General features: G+C 44.7%; 1 protein-coding gene across 3 annotated transcripts in view; it reads left to right on the top strand.

The window, feature by feature from the left end:
- Positions 1–21394, top strand: part of GABBR2 (gamma-aminobutyric acid type B receptor subunit 2) — a 364244-nt gene that overhangs the window by 210726 nt on the left and 132124 nt on the right. For all 3 annotated transcript variants that reach the window (XM_082468617.1, XM_082468616.1, XM_082468618.1), the window contains one exon: positions 7605–7841. In XM_082468617.1, the coding sequence (XP_082324743.1) occupies positions 7605–7841 (237 nt within the window). The remainder of the gene's footprint in view (positions 1–7604; positions 7842–21394) is intronic.

The raw sequence follows: 21394 nt of genomic DNA on the forward strand, positions 1-21394 counted from the left end.
TTTTTTCCATATGGATAACCAATTGATTCAGAACCATTTATTGAAAATCCTCCTTACCCCCCACCCCATGCTATAGTATCATCTTTATCATAAATTAAATGAGTGTATATAGTGTGGATCTGTTTCTGGACTTTCTGTTCTCTTCAACTGTTCTATTTGCCTACCCTTTAACCGATACCACACTGCCTTAATAATTGAAGTTTTATAAGACCTGATGGGTGGTAGTGTTAAGTCCCTCTTCTTCTATGAGATTTTCTTGGGTGTCCTTGAACCTGATGTCATGTTCCATTTTAGATCTACTCATATATTTACACTTCCCATTACTTTTTATTCCTCCCTTCATTTCTGTTCTGTTTATGATGATTTTCTTTCTGCCTGAAGAACTCCTCTTGGTCTTTCTTTTACTACGGGTTTGCTGGAGACATATTCTCTCAGTTTCTGATTGTCTAAAATTTTCTTTCATCTTTCAGATTGAGAGATATATTAACCAGGTGTAGAATTCTAGATGGTTTGTTATTTTCTTTTAGCACTTTCAGATGTCATTTCATTGTCTTCTGGTGTCCATTGTTTCTGTTAAATCAGCCATCAGACTTATTGTTGCTATTTTGAAGATAATGCATCCTTTTTTTTTTTTTTTTTTTTTCTCTAACTGCTTTTAAGATTTTGTCTTTGCTTGAGTCTTCAGCAGTTTTATTAAGCTGTGCTGAAGTGAGGTTTTCTTTGGGTTTATCTTGATTGGAGTTTAAGCTTTATAGAACTTCATGAATCAGTGGATTGATATGTATTGGGGGAAATTCTAGGAAAATATCTCTTAAATATTGCTTCTATCTATCCTGTCTTCCCTCACATTTTAGGACACCAGTTATACATGTGCTATACCTTTTCAACACATTCCATATATTTCTTATGTTCATTTCCTATTGTCTATCCTTTTTTCCTCCCTGCGCCTCAGTGTGAATATTTACTACTAACCTTTCTTCCAGTTCACTAACCTACTTTCTGCTGTGTCCAATATGCTGCTTCATCCATCTGTTGAGCTTAGTTTCATTTGTTGCTGTATTTTTAAATTTTTTTAGGATTTTCATTTTATTCTTTTTTTCTTTCATTGCTTATAGTTTTCAGGTGATAGTCTATATCTTTTATCTGTTTTCTTGAACATATAAACCTGCTATGTTAAAGTCCATGTCTAATAACTTCAAGATATGCATCACCTGTGGGCCTGCTTCTATTGCCTATTATTCTTCTTTCCTTCCTTTCTTTCTTTCTTCCTTCTTTCCTTCTTTTTTTCTTTTTAAATTTGATACTATCACCTGGCATACCTAGTAAGTTTAATTCATTAAATTGGTTATGAAAAATTAGAGAAGCTACAGATGGCATTATCTTTCTCCAGAGAAGATTTATTTCTCTTCAAGCAAGCAGTTAGAATAGGGGCAGATCACTTTATCCAATAAAGAATTGAGATGATTCCAAGCTTGGTTTTAGTTTTCACAAGGCCTGGTCTATTTTGGTTTGCCCTTACTCCGGTCTGTCCTTCAGCATTCTAAAATCCTGGGGTGTTTATTGGATTGGCCCTGGATTCCAATTTTTGTCTTCCTAATGCCATGAAACTCCAAACACATCTGCTTACTTTCTTAACCCCTTAGCCACCACTTTTTGCTTGGCTTCTCAGCCTCTTGCTTTATGCAGCTTAGTTATCACCAAATATTTCAAGTGCAAATGTCAGTCTGCATACTGGTATTCTGTAGTTCCTCTTCCTCTGAGACCTTGGCCTTTAAGCCTTGCTACCCTGATAACCCTGAACTATAGTTTTTTGTCTTCCCATCTCTGAGGGACTGCTGAAGACTCTGATCCAGTGTTTTCTATTCCTACAACTAGCCTTCCCACTTACAAATCAGCAAATGCTTCCAGAGGAAGCAGCAAAGAATGTTGGACTCTTCTCAAAACACTTCTCTTCTCTCCAGAATCTTGGTTCCTCAAGTCCTAGATGTCCTGGTTGCTTTCTGATACCTTTGGATAGCTATTTTTATATTTTATGCTGCTTTCCTTAACGTTCTTCATGGGAGCTTTTGTCTGACATAACCTATTTCATCATAGTCAGAATAGAAGTCTGAACTGAGACTGTTTTGCTTAAAAGGTGAAGAATAGCATATAGGGGACAGTGTAAGCATGTCACTGACTTCAGCAATATGAGGTGCTGTTGTGGATAAGAGGGAGCAGACATGTTCATTCTGGCTCCACAGGAAGACATAGCAAGTTACAGGGAGATAGGTGTAAACTCTGTATCCGGAAGACTAGTCTTATAGATGTCAGGCATCCCTTAAGTGGACGACTCTCCCTGAAGACATAGTGACCTTCCCAACACTGGAGGAGTCTCAGAAAAGGCTCAACAAATACCTGGAAGTTGCTATTGAGAAAATCCAAGAATCAGATTGTAAGAGGGACTTAATCAGTGGTAACCAATTTATGTATTTTGAAATTTTAAAGGATTTTAAAAAATACAGATGCCCAAGTTATCCCACAGATACAATAAACAAAATGTAGGGCCCTGGCATCTGCATTTTTAACAAGCTCCCTGGGTGACCTACAAACTGGAGTAAAAGAACCACTAGACTGGCCCCTACTGTACCTTCCAAATGAGACTGTGGTTCTAGCATCCCACAAGGGATGCTAGAGAGAGACTCTGCCAGTTTTGCCACTCTGGGGGGTGGCAGTTGGAGATGTGGAAGATGTTTCCTCCTTCTCCTCTCTTCTGTCCATGAGCCTCACCTCTCCTAGAAAGCAGGACTCGGCTTGGTTCTGCTGGAATGACAGACCCATAAAGTTTAGTCATACTGTGAGGTAGCAAGCTTATGTGGGCTAGCCTGGGAACCTAACCACTATTTATAACATAGTTTCTGTATGAAAATATGTTTCAAGTTCCAACAACTGCCTTTCAAAAATATGTGGAACACAACGTTTCGGTAATTGGGACTCTCTATATAAAATTATTTTCTCAGAAACTTTTAGCCTCTCATGATAAACTTGACCTCAGAGAATGAGTAATCAATCAGTTTTCAGTGTCTGCTTTACAGTGGAAGAAATTCTTCTGCCCTGAATAATTGGAGACCTGCTTTAAGAACAACTATTACTTTTTCTCCGACAATTGTGAGAGTGTTTCTTCCTGCTGTCATTGTTTTGCCTGAGGGAGATCTGTGCCGGCTTCACCTGGGAACAGTGATGAATGGTCTGGGATATAGTGTGGTAGCAATGACTTCAACGCGGTGCTTGCAAAGACAGTGAGAATGAGGTCACCTTTCAGAGCTAAGCTACACTGGTGTCCCACTCCAAGGACTCTACCCACAGAAGTGAGGTAAACAGCCACATTGCCAGGGTCCTCCACCCCCCTTTCCCCTGGATGAAGAACAGTTTTATGAGATAGAAAAGAGGGATTTACAAGTGGTACATATTAAAAAATATATAGGGGCTTGTGTTGGCCCCAATGTCAAATTGAATAAACAGTCTGATCTTAATCCCCAGTCTGATCTTAATCCCCTCTACTGTCTACACACAAAAAACATCACCAATAAACTATATCAAAGAAGTTAAAAAACCACACTCATTTACCTCCTGATGAGACCATACTGTGTCTGTTCCCCTCAGGTCTGACTCCCCCTTCCAACTTTAAGATGGTCACAGAAACCTTTAAGGATGCCCCAGTGGCATGTTCTGGATAGGGAAGAAGTCTGGAAATGTCATCTGAATGTAATCATCAGGTTGAACAAACAGGACTCAAAGAGACACCACCAGCCCTTGGATGCCTTTGCCTGCATCAGAGAAAGACTCACAGCAGCAAAATCTGGGAGAGAAGAGGCCAAAGGGGCCTCATTCCTTTTATGCTTAAACAATTAATTAGATAAATAGACATTCAAGTAAATTTTTAATACTTTAAAAATAGCCAATAGCTGAATTAATAGCCTGAAATAGACCTAAATTGCCTTTTAAAATAAAGAAAAATATAGCCAAATAGTGAAAGATGGAAAAATAACAAGGATGCATTGAAACAAGGCATCCTTAAAAGTTGTGACTCTCACCGTAACAAGAAGAGGAAACGCACCTTAGAAGTGAGAGTTACCCATCAATACGTGAAAGGAGCTCACTCTTCATCATTAATCAGAGAAATGCAAATTAAAGTGAGATGTACTTTTTTTTTTCTTAACCTAAGAAACTGACAATGATTTTAAAAATTGAAATACCTATTGTGGTCCAGGATGCAAGGAAATGGGTACTTTCATACAGAGTGGAATTTTACCTTTTCATATTTGGGGAGGATAATTTGGCCCTTTATATGTGTGAATAGCGTTTAAGGTTTTTGTACCTTTTGCCTCAGCAATTACACATCTGGGAATTTCTTCTGAAAAAATTATTACCGGGGCTTCCCTGGTGGCGCAGTGGTTGAGAGTCTGCCTGCTAATGCGGGGGGACACGGGTTCGAGCCCTGGTCTGGGAGGATCCCACATGCCGCGGAGCAGCTGGGCCCGTGAGCCACAACTACTGAGCCTGAGCGTCTGGAGCCTGTGCTCCGCAACAAGAGAGGCCGCGATAGTGAAGAGGCCCGCGCACCGCGATGAAGAGTGGCCCCCACTTGCCACAACTGGAGGAAGCCCTTGCACAGAAATGAAGACCCAACACAGCCAAAAATAAATATAAAAATAAATAAATAAATAAAAATTATTACCAAAAAATATATATATATATTACCAGTGTGTGTTCAGAAAATTTAGATACAAGGATGCTTTTTTGCAGTTCTGTAATTTGGAACAATTAGAAAAAGCCTAAACGTCCAATAATTGGAAATTAGCTAAGGAAGTAAAGGTAGGACATCCATGCACTGAAGGGCTGTTAACCCCTGGCAGCACAGGTATGGTCTTGGGCCTTCAGGGTGTCCTGGGTGAGCAGCTGTGCCAGGTGGCCAGGTGAACAACCACCTGTACTGTTAATAGTAGTGGCTGGCATTCGTGGAGCACCTACCATGTCCTGGACACAGGACTGACGCTCTGCACACTTCATCTCATGGAACCGTCATGGCCACCCAGCAAGGGAGGATGCAGAGACCTGGAGGAGATAGGATCCCGCCACAGGTCACAATTAGTAAACCACAGAGCTGGGGCTAGAGGACAGGTCGGCCTGCTTCCAAATCCTGTGTTCTTACCGCTGTGTCAGGCACCTGCCTCGAGAGCTAAGAGGAAGCTTCTAGGTCACCTAGTCCAACCTCCTTGCTTTTCAGATGGAGTAACTGATTCTTAGAAAGGGTCTCTGCAGTTATTGTTTTGGGTTCTGTGATCAAAACAGATAACATCCCTGACCCCATGGAGCTTAATTCTGTGGGTAGGTAAATTGCAGGAAGTGAAAAGTGCAATAAAGAAGATAAAACCGGTGGATAGAGAATGCCTGGCGGGGAAGAGGTTTTGGAAAGGGTTGGTCAGGGAAGCCATCCCTGAGAAATGACACATGTTGACATTTGTGTGCTGAGAATATCACGTGAGAGCTGAGGAAGAAGCTTTCTGGCAGAGGAAGCATCTAGTGCAACAGCCCCAAGCTGCAAACAGACTTGGTGTGATCCAAGGACGCAAAAGGTTTAGGGAAGAGAGAGTTTCATAACGGACTGTTTCATGCTCCCTGATGAGTGAGACGGCGAAGGATGACGGGTGAAGGGGTGCAGTTTCATGTGAGGAGGGGCTCAAGAAGCTGGGCTGGGCTAGAGACGGTGCTGTCTCCTTGAAGAACCCTTGGAATTGAAGAGCTTCTGCCGGGTATTTTGAGTAATGAACAGAATAGTGATGGCTGGATGTGATGCATTTCCAAGGGAAATTACAAATGGATAAAACCTGAGCCATCCAATAGGAGCCAAATGATTAAAAAAAAAAAAAAAGGCAGTGGATTTGTTGCTGGGACACCAATCACATTTGGTCAGGCAGATTCCTGATTTGGTCGCCTGCAGGTTCCACATTTGGAGGGGCTTGGCTGTACCCAGGCTCTGCTAAACCTTGAGCCAAGGGCAAGGGACTCGAGCTCCAGCCATGGAACAACCCAGCCTTCGACGGCTCAACTTCACCACCCTCCTTGGGCACTAGACCTGGCCCCAAACAACCTGGGGTGGAAGGCAGTTAGGACCTCAAAAGTCAAACATGAGAGAAGCAGCAAAGCTGGAATGGGACCAGTCTAGACACACACACACACACACACACACACACACACACACTCTGTGTGACCTTGGCCAAATCTCTAGACCTCTCTGTGTCTCCAGCTGCAGGTTGAGGGGGCGTGTGTGACCATCTCTAAGGGCCTTTTCTGGTATAAACTGACAAGAGTTGATGGTTTCTATGTGTGATTTGTCCCCAAGGAGGGTTTTTCCAAAGACTAAGCTGTGGGCTCTGATGACATTTCTGGCAGGGAAGTTTAGAAGTGATTTGAGAAAAAGCCCACAGAAGGGCTGAGGGTAATGGGTTCCCCTGGAGTGGCATTCATTTGGATCTGTAAGCCTCAGGGACTAGAGTAAAAAGGCAGTTTCATTACTTTGTGGCCTCAATCAGAATGTTAATATTACCAGTGAAATTCTTTTATGAAATTCAGCTCAATGGGAGGAAAAAATTCTTTTTTTTAAATGCTGAGTTATTCACAGACCCTACTATATTATGGAAGATGAAAGGGAAGGGTACAATGTAGAGGTCAGAACAGACCTTACACCTGGCAACTAGGACCTGCCCTGGGCCCCATGCTCTAAGAGGACCTCACTCAGGCCCCATGGGGTTCAGAATTCACAAGGCCATGGGGCCCTGCCCACCTGGAGCCTGTACCGCCTCCCCCCTCCTAAGGCCATGCCCTGAATTCCGTGTCCAAATGCCTGGAGCCACATCTAGGGTCCAAAGAGCCTCTTTAGGGAGGACTGAGCTTCTGGGGTGGTCAAGGGGCTACTGATGCTGGAAAGGGGAGGAAGTGTGGACTGAGCTTGGCTGGCCTGTGGGGTAGAGCCAGGTGGGAAGAGAAGAGGGTGGGTGGACCACAGAGCAAGGTCAGCCGCCCTGTGCTGCTGTGTCCAGACTGAAGCTCTGAGGGGCCCCAGACTTCTGAATTCAAACTTGGCCTTCCAGATCCTAAGGAAGGTATATTTACCTTCCTTTAACCCGTTGTGCTGGAAAGATAGAAAATATTTTACTGAACAATTGGTTTGCTTGCCTGTAACTTAATATTTAGACATATGGTATGTGGGCCTTCACTGATGCTCTAGCTCCAGGCCTGCAAATGTCAGGGGGAGGCCTGGTTAGAGTGCATTTTTCCTTCAGCCTAGTCTTGGCAGACAGCCAGGGTTCAGATGCCAGCCCTGCCACTCACTTGGGCCTAGGCAAGTTGACTTTCCTGAGTCAATTTTCTCATCTGTAAGTAAATGGAGATAAGAATAGTACCACCATACAGGGTTGTTGTGGGGATTAGATGAGATAATGCACATTTAAGAGCCTAGCACCGTGCCTGGCTCACAGTAAGCTTTGGGGAGTGTCAGCTTTCAGCACCATGTGCCTGATGTCCCTGCTGGATATAACCTGGTGTCCCCTGGTCTCCTTGTTTTCCAGACGCCACAGCAGTATGAGAGAGAGTACAACAACAAACGGTCAGGCGTGGGGCCCAGCAAGTTCCATGGGTACGCCTACGATGGCATCTGGGTCATCGCCAAGACGCTGCAGAGGGCCATGGAGACGCTGCACGCCAGCAGCCGGCACCAGCGGATCCAGGACTTCAACTACACGGACCACACACTGGGCAGGATCATCCTCAACGCCATGAACGAGACCAACTTCTTCGGGGTCACGGTTAGTCCCAGGCCCCCGGGCTCTGCTTTCCTTAGTGCCCCTTAGAGACATACAAGGCAAGAGGGGCTGTGTCACAGGCCCTCTGATATACAGTCCATTTCCTCAATTGTTGAAATAACTTCCTGTGGGCTTTACGATTGCAGGGCTGCTGAAACGGGCACATGCGGTAACACCCTCTGACATGTTGAGAAACTGCTTCTCTATAACTCATGGATTAGAAAGGCCATAGTGAGTTGACCGCACACAGAGCAGGTGGAATCCACCAGGTGGAGGGGTGGGGTGGGCCAGCAGAAGCTCTAGACCCAAAGTCAGGTTCAAATCCTGAGCCTTCACTTTCACGTTTCCATCTTCAGACCACAGAGTTTTCATCCCCAAAATGGGAATAATACCTACCTGGCAAAGTAGTCATAAAGATTAGCTGTTACAAATTAAAAACTGCTAGTGTTTGTTGAGCAAGCTACTTGCTCTGAGCTTCAAGATTCTCAGCTGGGAAATGGGGATAATAATATCTGTCTTGCATGGAAATCAGGAAGATTAGCAGTGATAAGAATCACTATTATTTCTTTTTTTTTTTTAAATATTTATTTGTTTATTTATTTTTGGCTGTGTTGGGTCTTCGTTTCTGTGCAAGGGCTTTCTCTCCTTGCGGCAAGCGGGGGCCACTCTTCATCGCGGTGCGCGGGCCTCTCACTATCGCGGCCTCTCTTTTTGCGGAGCACAGGCTCCAGACGCGCAGGCTCAGCAGTTGTGGCTCACGGGCCCAGTCGCTCCACGGCATGTGGGATCTTCCCAGACCAGGGCTCGAACCCGTGTGCCCTGCATTGGCAGGCAGATTCTCAACCACTGCGCCACCAGGGAAGCCCACTATTATTTCTTGAATGCTTATTATGTGCTAGATATGTGCTAAGCCCCCTCCATGTCCCTCTCCACAGCCCCTGAGACCCCTCCCTCAAAAAAAGGCTCCACAGAGCACCAAATACCCCAGAAGTCCTTTTTGTCCATGGTGCAAATTCACAGACTGAGCCTTAGAGTGGGATGAGATTTGCCAGGGGTCCCACCAGTAGCATTGTGGCAAAGCTGTCTCAAAACGTGGGTACACTTTATGTAGATGAGCTCGATGATGCATGCCTAAGGCTAGGCCCGTGTAAGCACTCAGTAAATGCTAGTGGTGGTTGTAGTTAATAATGGTCTCACTGCATCCGTATGCCATCTGTAGGAAGTAAGTGCTATTATCATCCCATAAATGTGAGGAGCCTGAAGCTCAGAGCATTTAAGTACCACAGCTAATCAGAGGTAGAGCTGGGATTTGAACCTGGGTCTAGCTCTTAATTGCTGCATCACACTACCTTCTGGTAATGGCAATAAATGGTAGTTATTCATGTCTCATGATGATGTATTTGTCACTGACTCTGCTCCCAGAAAATAAGGAAAATTTGCTTAAAGAATAGGTTGAAATGGACTCTAAAGTGCTGTCCTTTGTTCTAATTTGAAGAGTCATTTAGAGAATCAGTCTCTCTTGGGAGTAAATAAGATGAGCTGATTTGTGTATTTCTTACATGTTCGTGTTCTTTTGTGCGTACAGTCAGGCTTGCTTTGTTGGTCTGACAGGCCAGGGCTTGTGCAGGTGCTGAGTGTAGACTGTGGTGTGGACGCCAAGGTAGTAAAATGGGCTCCTTGTCCTGGAGCCTGTGGCCCAGATACAGGGTTGAGACCTCGACTCAAATGACAGGAAGAGGTTAAAAGTGCTCAGCACCATAGGAGAGACTGTGTGAGCCCGGAGGGATTTCTGTGACCTTTGATAAAATAGTCATGGAAGGCTTTTTGGAAGTGGCAGCATTTGAGCTGTGCCTTAGACATGCAGAGTGGGGCTGGCGGTCCGGCCAGATGGAGCATGGTGAGCACGGGAAAGATGCATGCGTGCAGCAGGGACAGTTACTTTGTCGGGAATATTGGACGGGAGGATGATGAGGCTGGGAAGGTAAGTTGGGGCCCAGTTCTGCAGGGAAAAGCTAAGGAGGCTGGCTTTTAGCTTAAAGGCCAGTGAGATTCTCCAAGTGCGCCTTGACCAGCAGTACCAGCATCTCCTGGGAGCTGGTTAGAAATGCAAATTCCTGAGCCTAACCCCAGACTCACTGGATCAGAATCTCCAGGGTTGGGGCCCAGCCCTCTGTGGTTTAACAGACCCTCCAGGTGATTCTAATGCACACTAGAGTTTGAGAACCACTGCTCTGGGCGTTGGGGAGCATTGAGGTTTGCTATAAGAAGGAGATTTCCACATTCCTGAATATTGCCACTCTTGACCTGAGACCTGGGCATCTGCTCCACAGTTTAGAAGTAAAGGCTCTAATTAGTCATTGGCAAAAGACATGTCTAGACTAGACTCAGACTGGAAGCTTTAACAACTTTCCTTAGCCCAGTGGTTTCAAAAATTCTTTTTTTATCCTCAGAACCTTTTGTTATAAAATTTTACCTAGTGCCTGGTGTATAAGATAAAGAGGAGATTCTCAGGTGAATGGAAGAAGAGCCCAAAGCCCTGCCTGATCAGCCCCCTCCATGTCCCGCCCCACAGTCCCTGAGACCCCTCCCTCAGAAAGGCTCCACAGAGCACCAAGTACCTTGGAAGTCCTTTCTGTCCATAGTACAAATTCACAGACTGAGCCTTAGAGAGGGGTGGGATTCGCCAGGGGTCCCACCGGTAGCATTGTGGTGAAGCTGTCTCAAAATGTGGGTACACTTTTTCAGGTCATCGTCACACTTTGTTTCTTATTTAATAGAATGAATTCATAGTATCCCAAGTTGAAATGGCTGGATAGAGAGCTACAGACTCTAGGAAGCCTCTCATAATCCTAGAACTCAGCATATTGTCTAGATGCCTGATGTACCTTAGGTGGAAATCATTTATAACTACTCCTAAGTGCTGTCAAATAATACATAACCCCTACTTGATGAGCAATTAGATGAGGCTGCCTGAAATGCTTTAACCAGCTTGAAGATGAGTTTCTTTTTAATGGGAAATTCCTTGACACACATTTTTGCCAGCTCTGGTTTGTGACTCATAATTCAGCGAATGTCAGAACTGAAAGCGATCTTAGAGATCCTCAGATTTAGCCCCTTTGGGTTGTGGATGAGTATCTGAGGTACAGAGGGGGAGTTTCAAAGTCACACGGAAAGGTTTGATTCAGGCAGGACGGTGGTTCAGATGGGCCTGCCCTCTCCCTCCTCTTTGTACAAGTCCTCCGTTAGTTGAGAAAGAGATTGCAATAGTGAAACGTTTCTTTAGTTTTTTTTCCCTTCCTCCTTATCCCCTTTGTCACATATTAATATGTGTTTGTCACTGAGCTGTAGACAGGTTTCATTAAAATTGTCTTCTGATCAGAGAAAAAAGGCCATCTTCTGACAAAATAAAAAGTGTCCCTGTGATCCAAGGAGACCATGGAAGGCCAAGTTCAGCCATAAATAAAGAGTTAGGAAAGGAACAGGAGGTAGAAATAAATGGAAGCATTTTCTATTTGCTGAAAGGTTTTCATTATACAGCACACACGGTATCCATTTTTCCACTCTCAGGCAGACATTTTATTCTGGGTCACCCTCATTCAGCATGTTTACTATACGGAAAATCATTTAAACGCATTAAATTAATTATATCCATGACTCAATTTCAATTGATTCAGTATGCACTCTCGCCTGGGAGCTGGGCCTGTGGCTGCCGGTTGGCGTGTTGAAGAAGAGATTTCTTCCGGGCATCCCAGATCAGGAATCTGGCTTAGCTTGGGGCCCAGCTCTCTTTTATTTTCTAAGGAGCTCTCCTCCCAGCTACCCTCCTCAGAGAACACTGGAGAACGAGATCTGTGTCCCCACCTGCACACTGATGGCCTAGGGGTCCTGCCACCTCTGATTCCCTGAGTACACAGTTCTGAGTTCTGGCCCTGTCATTACCTCTCTCTGGTCTGCAAATCTCAGAATGCTTTCTCACCTGGAAACCCTTCTTCTGCCAAACATGTGACAGAAACTCAGGCTCGAATTGGCTGTTAGGTCTCAAAAGCCCAGAGCATTCTGAGAATCCCAGCTCAGCAGCGTTCATCCAGGGCAAGGATTCCTAAACTTCTATATATATGAGAATCTCCCAGGGAGCTTCGTTAAAAATTCAGATTTCCTAGCCCTGCCACAGAACTTCTGATCCGGTGGCTTTGCGGTAGCGCCAGGACATCCCCATTATTAACAAGCAGTCCCGGTGAGTCTCAAGTAACAACCTTGAGAATTGCTTGGAGCTCTGTTGGATGTGCACGTGCATGCACACACACACACTTTTTGATTTTAAACCTGTCAGAGATGTATTCGTTCCTCCATTCATTCGCTCCTTAGCAGACCCTGTGCTGGGAGCTGGGAGCATAGAGAGGAATAACATGGTCTGTCCCTCAAGGGCTCCCTGCCCAGTCGGGGAGAGACAGTAAATGAACAATTGCTGGGCACTGTTCAAGGTCAACCCAAGACCCTTGGAGGGAGGGCTTCATTCTGCTTATGGGAGTAAAGACCAAGGAGCTGTCCTCGATTTTCACAGTTCAGTAAGCAAAATTCCATGTGTGGGTAACTGCAAGGTGCCCATGCTATAGGTTCTCCCTGTGCCATGTGCTGGGGAGCAAAGGTACAGTGCCAGGCTCCCCCCTCCTCAGCACTCAGGGCCATATACTGTGGCTTAATAGACTCCTCCAAGTAGGCTTTTCTACCAAAGAGACACTAAATTCATCACAAGCTTATATCCATAACCCTTCAAAGCTGGCTTCGGAACATGTGCTGTTTCCAGGTGAAAAAAACAAAGCTTAAATTTTCCTTGAGTGATGATTTTTTAATTCCTCCCAGTTTCCAGTCTCTTTTAAAAAAGGTGATGTACCAGATCTCAAAATGGACACATCCTTTGAGTATGTCAGACCAAGATACAGTGGCTCAAACCAGCAGTATTCCCCCTTTAGTAAATGTTTCTTCTGGTTTGTCTTTTAAAACGACACCATATTTACTTTGTGGTGCATATGACAGAGGCTAAATTAATAGAATCTCATTATACCCTATTGTGAAGGTGTAATGTGTGTAATAGTTTCTCTGGGAAGTCACTGAGAGTATGCACCCCAGGTTTGGCTGGGGGCTGTGAGGCTTCCAAGAGCACCTGGCCATAGAGAAATTGAAAGGGCTCCTGGTAATATCTTTGAGTGTGAGAAGAGGGCCCATTCTTGCTAAGCTATTTCCTGTGATCACCTCCTCACTCCCTATGGGTGGACCTCACATAGAAGCAATCACAGCTGCAAAGAGGGTGACCCATCTTCATCCTCTGCCCAGCCTCTCTCAACCAGCTGTGGGTCTGGACATCTCAATTTAACATCTGTCAGGAGAGGCCGGCAGCCTTAGGTTCAGGCAGTCACCTCTGAAAGCTGTTATCACTAATTGGTCTCACCAAGAAGGTGATGAAGACAGCAGGTGGCAATTTGCAGAGTTTATTGATCTATTTGTGTTTGTTGCTGAAGAGCGGGAATCCAGCCTTTGACAGTGTGTCCCTTAAACTTCAAGTTTTTATGCAAGATTTTTAAAAAATTATCTCTACTAAGACTCAAATACTGCCCCCCTCCTCCCCCACCAACATTTTACCTGAAAAGAGGACATCCTAGAGTAAGCTCAGTTTGGTTGGGATTGCAGTCACTAAGTTCTTGGAAACAGGTGGTTAGAGGAAGCCAACCAGCTCCTCATCCCAGGGAGATCGTGTGTTGGCTGAAGCCCCATTTATTTCACAACCACTGTTGCCTGGCCCTACTGTGACCCTGAAGTTGTGCAGTTGATTTTTTATCAAATAGGAAGCTACACTACTCACACACGCGTGCACACACACACACACACACGAGTGAGTTAAACATCATCTTGTTCAAGTCGGCCCATCTCTCCTGCCTCTCTGATCTTTTGGGGTCCTGGTTTTATTCTCCAATATAGAAGCTTCCCACCAGCCACCCATTCGTGCCTCGTATTTGATATCATCATTTAGCCTATAGATTTTTTTTTTAGGTTGAACTTGAGTGAGACAAGAAACAAAGCGCTAGGAGCTCCATCCAGAGGTAGAGAAAACCCTACCAATTTAGGATTTGACCCCTTTGGGGGCTGGTCATTCAACCAGTCATGACTCCGTCCCCTGGACTCTCATGATTCCACCTGTTTCGATTTTATCCTTGACGCAATCACTAGAGAGCTTGTCAGAAGCTCTGCCGTGGTCTGAGTGTGATGTGCCAACTGCATGTCCTAGAAAATGGGGCTTGTCCCAGTGACCTCGTGCTAGCTCCCAACGCTACTCAGGGTTTTCTGTTCTAAGAGACCCTCTTTCATGAGCCTTTCTTGGCCGTTGCCCAAGATCAACAGCAAACCCTTCCAGAACTTCCTCTGCACCCCACTTGTCTCCACCCCATCCCAGACCCAGGGAGTTCCACTGGAATTGCATTATACACAAAGTTAACATAGGAGCTGGTTTGGAAACCTAATCTCTCACCCTTTATTCCCTGGCTAAGCAGCCCACCCGCAAACTCAGATAAAATGCACATTTCCCAGGGCATGGCCAGTGAAAACTGTAACAGGAAATGCAGATTTGAAAAGTCAGGCAAAAGGAGGCCACAGTCCAGTCCAGCACTTTCCCTGTGTGACCTCAGGGAAATTGTTTAGCTTTCTGTGCCTCAGGTTCCTCATCTATGCAGGGAAATATAACCTACTTCATAGGGTTGATATGAGAAATAACGACTGTGTTTAGCACCCTATAACTGCATCATCTTCATTACTATTATTATTATTATTACCACTGCTATTACAATAGTGATTTTTCAAAGCACAGTTTATGTGGGTCTTAATCAAGGAATGTTCGTAATCAAGTCCAGCAATCATTCTATACCTCCTAAGTGCCAGTCTGTTTCACATACATTATCTCATTTAATTCTCTCAACAATAAACAAATCTATGAACTTGTATTAAGTTTGCAGGAACACTTTGGAGTTCTCTACCTGCTGCTGCCATTCACTCTGGGGATTTGATAGTCACCTTAAATGTGGAAGGCATCTGCTCACAGACTTCCCTCTGTTCCTCCCTGTAGTCTAGCTCCATGCCACTCAAAGTCCCATGGCCCTAAGCATTATCACTCAGCATCATACACAAAAACTAACGGCAGCAGATGCTGTTGGTGACCAGCCAGACCTTCTGGGATCCCTTTTAGGGGTTTGGTAAGGTTTGCCCATCCCCCGGCTGTGCAGGTACCCCTGCTAATATCCCACACCTTGGGCAATTGGAGCCTCCTGGCCTGGAGGTGCCTGGGATTCACACCCCACCCCCCAGCAGTCTGCAGCGATGACTGGCTGGTGTGGTGGTATGACACCAACGCGATTCGCCTCCAGGGCTCCCTGGATGATTAGGCTGAGGCTTGCCTCGCCTGAAAACACATCGGAGCTTGGTCTCTTCCCTTTTCCTCTCTCCCTTACAGTTTTCTCCTGAGAACATGTCTTTAATCAATCGCTTGCACACGATTCCCTGTCCTAGGCTCTACTTCTAGGGGACCCAATCTAAGACACCTATGTGTCTTTATAGAAAATTTAAACATTTTCAAGAGGGAATTTTTACTGTAAACTAATTGTTATCTCTGTGTTAAGTTTAGCACCAATCCCCCCACCACCTCCCCCACACCAGGTAGAAGGTTCCAGACTCATCTCCCTTATACTCCATTGCACTCTGCTCCTACCCCTGCCTCTTGCAGTCAGCCTGTGGGAGAGCCATATTCATATCCTCCAATGAATTAGCAGCTCCCAGATTTGTAGCGACCACAGTTTTTCACCCCTCTGGTCCCCACAGTACTTCGTCTACTGCTTTACACCTGGAAGATGCTCAGTAAACACTGGTAACCTTGAGTTAACTTTGTGGGATTGAATCCGCACATGATTGAGAAATTCAGTCACACTCTCCTACTCTGCTGCCTTCCAGGATTCTATAAACTAAAAAGACTTTTTCTGCCCAATAAATTATCAGAACTGACAACAGAAGTATTAACAGGGTCTATAGTTCTCGAATCTGCTGATAGCAATGCCCAGATTATTGCTGTGATAATTTAAGCTGGTGTTACTGTTTCACGCAGGTTGTGGAAATCTCCCCGACGTGTGTGTGTGTTGGGGTAGGGATGGGGGGATCTTGCTGGGATGGGATGAGAAACCCATCCTTTACCCCCTCCCCAGTCTCTCCCATCAGCATCTCTCTAGGGCTCAAGTCCCAGAGTCTGAGGAGGAGAGGGAGTTGCTCATGGGCCCTCTGTGACTTCAGACTGTCAGGAGCATTTCCTAGAGGTAATTAATTGCTAGTAATAAACAACAACTATAATAATAATCCTCAGTGTGACTGCCCTGTGCTCAGGGTACATTTATAGTCTCTATCTCCTTCGTTCCTCAATGCAATACATGTATTAATATCATGCGAGCTCCTACTATATCCCAGGCAGCATCCTGAGCACTGTACACGTTCTTGAATGTGATGCTCAGAACAGCCACCCAGCAGGGGATGTGTAATTTTGAGTGCCAGGAGCGCTCCTCCCAATGAGCTGCATCTGGCTCTTTAACCGATGTCACATCTTTGTCCACATGTCACTTTCACAGTGGCCTCCCTGGCACCCTATTTAAAATTGCAGTCTCACCCCTTTCGTTCTTCTTCACAATAGTTACCCCACTTGACGTGTGCCCTATTTTACTTATGCACTCACTGTCTGTTTTGTTTTCTGCCGTATCTCTAAGACTTAGAACTGAGTGCCTGGGATATAGTAGGTGCGTAATAAATATTTGTAAATTAGTTGATGATATAGATAATTAGCGACCATATCATTATTAAAAAAAACAAACAAAAACAGGCTGAGCAGATAAATGATATACCCAGCATCCTATAGGTAGCCAGTGACAGAGTTTATTCAAAGCTGCCCAATCTTGCTGACTCAAAAGCCCATGTTCTTAACCATTTAGGTGTCCGGTCTATTAATTCAGCTAGCATTCCCAGCACCCCCTATCTGCCAGGCCTGGGTCAGGCAGGAGGAGTAAAACTGTCCAAACAACCATAGGAGATGCAGGGGAGGGAGAGCAGGAACAACTCTCCCCATGTTAATAGTGGAGGATATTATGGTCCCCTCTCTGCACTGGGTTATATGTGTGTCCATCTGCCCTTTCCCACTGGACAGTGAGTCTTTGAGCCCCTTCCCTGGGACTGGGGCCTGTAATCCTCTTTGTACCCCTGGTGCCTTATATCATACTGGCTCTTAGTCTATGAAACACATGTTTGTTGACTGAATGAATTAGGAAATTGTACCTCAGCAAGGCAAAGTAGCTATGCTTGGGTCCCACGGTGCATAGCTGGTGAGCCTTGTTCAGATCTACATCCTAGGTCTTCTGATTCTAAATGCAAGTGTCTCCAAATCTTGTGCTCTTGGGTGCTGCTTGGCTGCTCTCCCCCCGTTTATTTAAACACAGTTACAAATGACTGCAGATAATGTACAGCACAGGGAAGAAACCTACTCCTTCTGCTGTTAGATAAATTTGAAAGATCAAAATAATGTGGTTTAGCAATTTGTTTGAATTGATGCCTAGCCTTCCAAAGCTTGCAAGTTTGATTTCCTCAAGTCAGGGAAAAAATAGCTGTTTCCTTATGAGAAGCAGTGTGGGGGGAGTATATCATCTTATGAGAGCTTCAACAGAAGCCCTAAGTACAGACTCTGTCCAGGTCCCTGAGAGAAACAGACAAAGCGAGGGTTCAGTGACATGGTAGTTGTAGTAACATTACTGCAATGACAAACGTCATGATAATAGGAATAGCTAACACCGTTGAGTGCTCACTATATGGTGGGTACTCTGCTAGGCATTGAATACATTTAAGATGTATTCTCATTTAGTTCTCATAATAACCCCTGTTATGAGTTGAATTGTGTCCCCCCAGAATCCATAAGTTGAACTCCTAATGCAAAGTACCTCAGAATGTGACCTTATTTGGAAATAGGGTCATTATAGATGTAATTAGTCAAGATGAGGCCATACTGGAGTAGGATAATCCAATACAACTAGTGTCCTTATAGAAAGGGGAAATTTGGAGACAGACATGCACACAGGGAGAACCCCACGCGAAGATGAAGGCAGAGATGGAACAACGCCTCTATAAGCCAAGGAATGCTGACAATTGCCAGCAAACTACCAATAGCTGGGGAACTGATTCTCCCTCACAGCCCCCAGAAGGAACCAACCCTGCTGACACCTGGATCTTGGACCTCTAGCTCCTGGAACTGTGAGACAAGAAATTTCTTTTTAAGTCACCCGGTCTGTGGTATTTCGTTACGGCAGCCCTGCTAAACTAATATAACCCCACACAGTGGAGACTGTTATTATCATCATTTTGCAGGCAAGAAAACTGAGAGGTTCAATAGTTTACCCAACGTCACAGAGCTCATGAGAGAAGAGCTGGGATTTGGACACAGGTGTTCTAACTTAGACCCTCACTTGTAACTGTCATCCTGCGCCTGTACAAGCTCTCCTCCATTAGGGGGCAAAAGAATCAGCCAGAGGTGAGCAGAGCTGAAGTGAACCAATGAGACCATCACCCCCACCGCCCCACTTGCCAGGTGGGGAGATCGCGGCCCTCGAGGACCTGCTGAATAATAATAAGGCTGAAGCCAGGACCCTGGCCCCTCATTTCTAGGCGGGGACCCTCCTTGATGCCCAGCTGCTGCCATCTGGAGGAATGTTCTACACATCTCAGTTTGGCCAGATCATCCTGGAAGCAGTACCTTACATTTTACTCGCTTCTTCCCTGACTGGGGAGAGGGAGGGTATTTTACTACCCTCTTATTCATGTGGGTGTATATATATATATATATATATATATATACACACACATATTTCTTTTTCTGATTACTAAAATAATACACGTTCATTATAGAAAATGTAGAAAGCACAAGACAAGCACCAAAAAGAAAATCAAGTTACCTGTAACTTCATCATTCTGACAGGCCTGTGGGGTACTGTAAGGACTTATATTTCACACTCAGATGTGCTCTTTAAAAAAAAAAAATTTCCTTTCCAACCATTTGTTTTGATCCCTCACATTATAAAGCTTCTTCTGTGGCAATGGTTCTCACTCTTTTAACCCCATCTTTCCTTTTTTTAAAATTATGATCAAATATACATAACATAAAATTTACCATTTTAACCATTTGTAAGTATACAATTCAGTGACATTAAACATATTCACACTGTTGTGAAACCATCAAGACATCCATCTCCGGAATGTTTTCCTCTTCGCAAACAGAAATTCTGTCCTCATTGAACAATAACTCCCCATTAGGTGTGATCATTTTAAAGCTATTATTTATTATGAGAATATTTATTTATTAATTATTTTCAAAAGTGTTTGTAAAGATATCATAAGTAATTTGCTAACTAATTTTATAGGGAAATTGTAGTATTTGCAAGCTATCTCTAACCAAATAGTTATTAGCCCAGCAAAAGTTTGGTTGCCTTTTCATACAGAAACCTAAGAATGTACATTTTTAAATGTTGAGAGTATAAATAGTGAGCAAACATTTTAAAGTAAGTAATATATTTAAACACTAGTGATATTCCCACTCTTGAGGAAAATCCTTAGATAAAGATATACCCAGATCCTGTATGGAAAACAAATCTGAAGAGGTCCATTATACATCCCATGCATTTCTCTCTGCATTAGGCCAGAATACCCCCTCAGTGTGTGTCAAGGTACGTTAGCCTGTGAGCTTGCTAAGCAGGAGGGAAGTTTTCTATGATCAGGGGAGGACAGCTGACATAAATTTCAGCTGACAAGTTGCACAGCTTTGAACACTGATGGATGCCAGCTCCGCCTGTGTGTGCTCAAGCAGAGGTTACTCAGACACACTTGGATGTGACCCTCTGCACCTGCCTGGCTAATGGCCAGCCCTGAGCAAGGCGGGTGGAAGAAGCTGAAAAAATCCATATTCTCATGGAATTGCAACACCACCTCACCCCCTTTCTTCTTTCTCAATGGAATTCAATCTTCCTAGAATTCTTGCTTAAACCAGTATTTGGTAATGTTAAACTAAAACAAAGCAGCCAGTTATTTTACCAGCAAAATGGGTTTATACAGGAGCAGCAAAGAATTGCAATTCAGGACATGCAACTAAGGCAAACCACTTACAAGTCCAGTTCAGCAAGGGAGAGGAAACTCTTTTATAGAGGAGAAGGGGAAGTTGGGAGGGGCTGTTATAAACAGAAATCCATTGGAGGAAACTGAGAGTTCGAAGTATAGTGGCTTTTTATTGGCTGAGTTGTGACAGTCTCTCATTGACTGAGCTGTTGCCAGGCAAGGAGAAATCTTCTTTCCTTCTGCTGGTGGTATTAAAGTAGGGTCACTTCCTGCCAGAGATGCAAGGCATGTCTCTTCCTGTTGGGATGTATATTGACACAGTGAATATAATGAGTGAGTGATTTGTGTGTGAGAGCTCCCCCTTCTGGCCTCCCGATGACAATTTAGTGAAATTTTATTAATTTTCACAGCGAGGGGAGACCTGGAGTCTAGAGAGAGCAGTGTAAATTCTGGAGGGGGAACTGGGTGTGGGGGTAAGGTGGGGAAGGGACTGGGAGGGGGAGGTGCCCACTTTTGTCTTCCTAAGAGACAATAGCATGAAGTACTTAGGAGCACAGTCTCTGGAGACAGACTTCCTAGGTTCACATCTATAAAATGGGATAACACCTTAAATTGGGCTCCCTGTAAACAGACTCAGGGACAGAGTCTTACATGCAGAAGGTTTGTGGGAGAATGAGCTTAGGAAATATACTGTAAGGAAGTGAGGGTGGCAGGATTGGGCAGAGCAAGAAGTTGATCTGAAGTTTGCAACTGAGGCCACAGCTGATCCTAGAGGAGTTCTGGAGCTGGGATGGCCCTCAGAGTTGTCCAAAGGGAGGCACGGGGCCTGAGCCTTTGGATATTCTCACCAGCCAGTCACTGGCCATGGATGGGCCCAGGAGGGGTGTATCCTTGGGCAAGGCAGCTCCCCATGGTGGAGGGTTAGCTGGGACCCTCAGTATCCAATATTCCCAGGAGTTGGGGGATGGTGCTTCAGCCAGAAAGAGGGAATCTGAGCAGAGTCCCCCAGTATCCCTGACAGATAACAACAGGGTGTACCTTAAAGGGTTGTGGGGATTAAAGAGGTTTAGGCATGCAGAGTGCCTGGGACATCCTTGCTAAATTAGTGCGAGGATGATGAGGAAGGACGTATTTGGATACCAGTTGCACACAGTCCTCTAGACCCCCAAACACCTATAATTAATTTTCCAGGAGATATTGGGGTTGGTGGATCCCCATATCACTACTTCAGTTGCATTCTTGCAGCTCTTGCCATCTTTGGTAATTCACATTCTCACGTTCATAGGCACAGTAGCAAACATACTCACATGCACACACGCACACACACACACACACACACACGTGTACACACTCCTAAATGTGTGATTTATGGGTATTCGTGTTCATTGTGT

The sequence above is a fragment of the Balaenoptera physalus genome (assembly GCF_965194825.1).
Source record: "Balaenoptera physalus genome assembly, chromosome: 7".
NCBI classification, from domain to species: domain Eukaryota; kingdom Metazoa; phylum Chordata; class Mammalia; order Artiodactyla; family Balaenopteridae; genus Balaenoptera; species Balaenoptera physalus.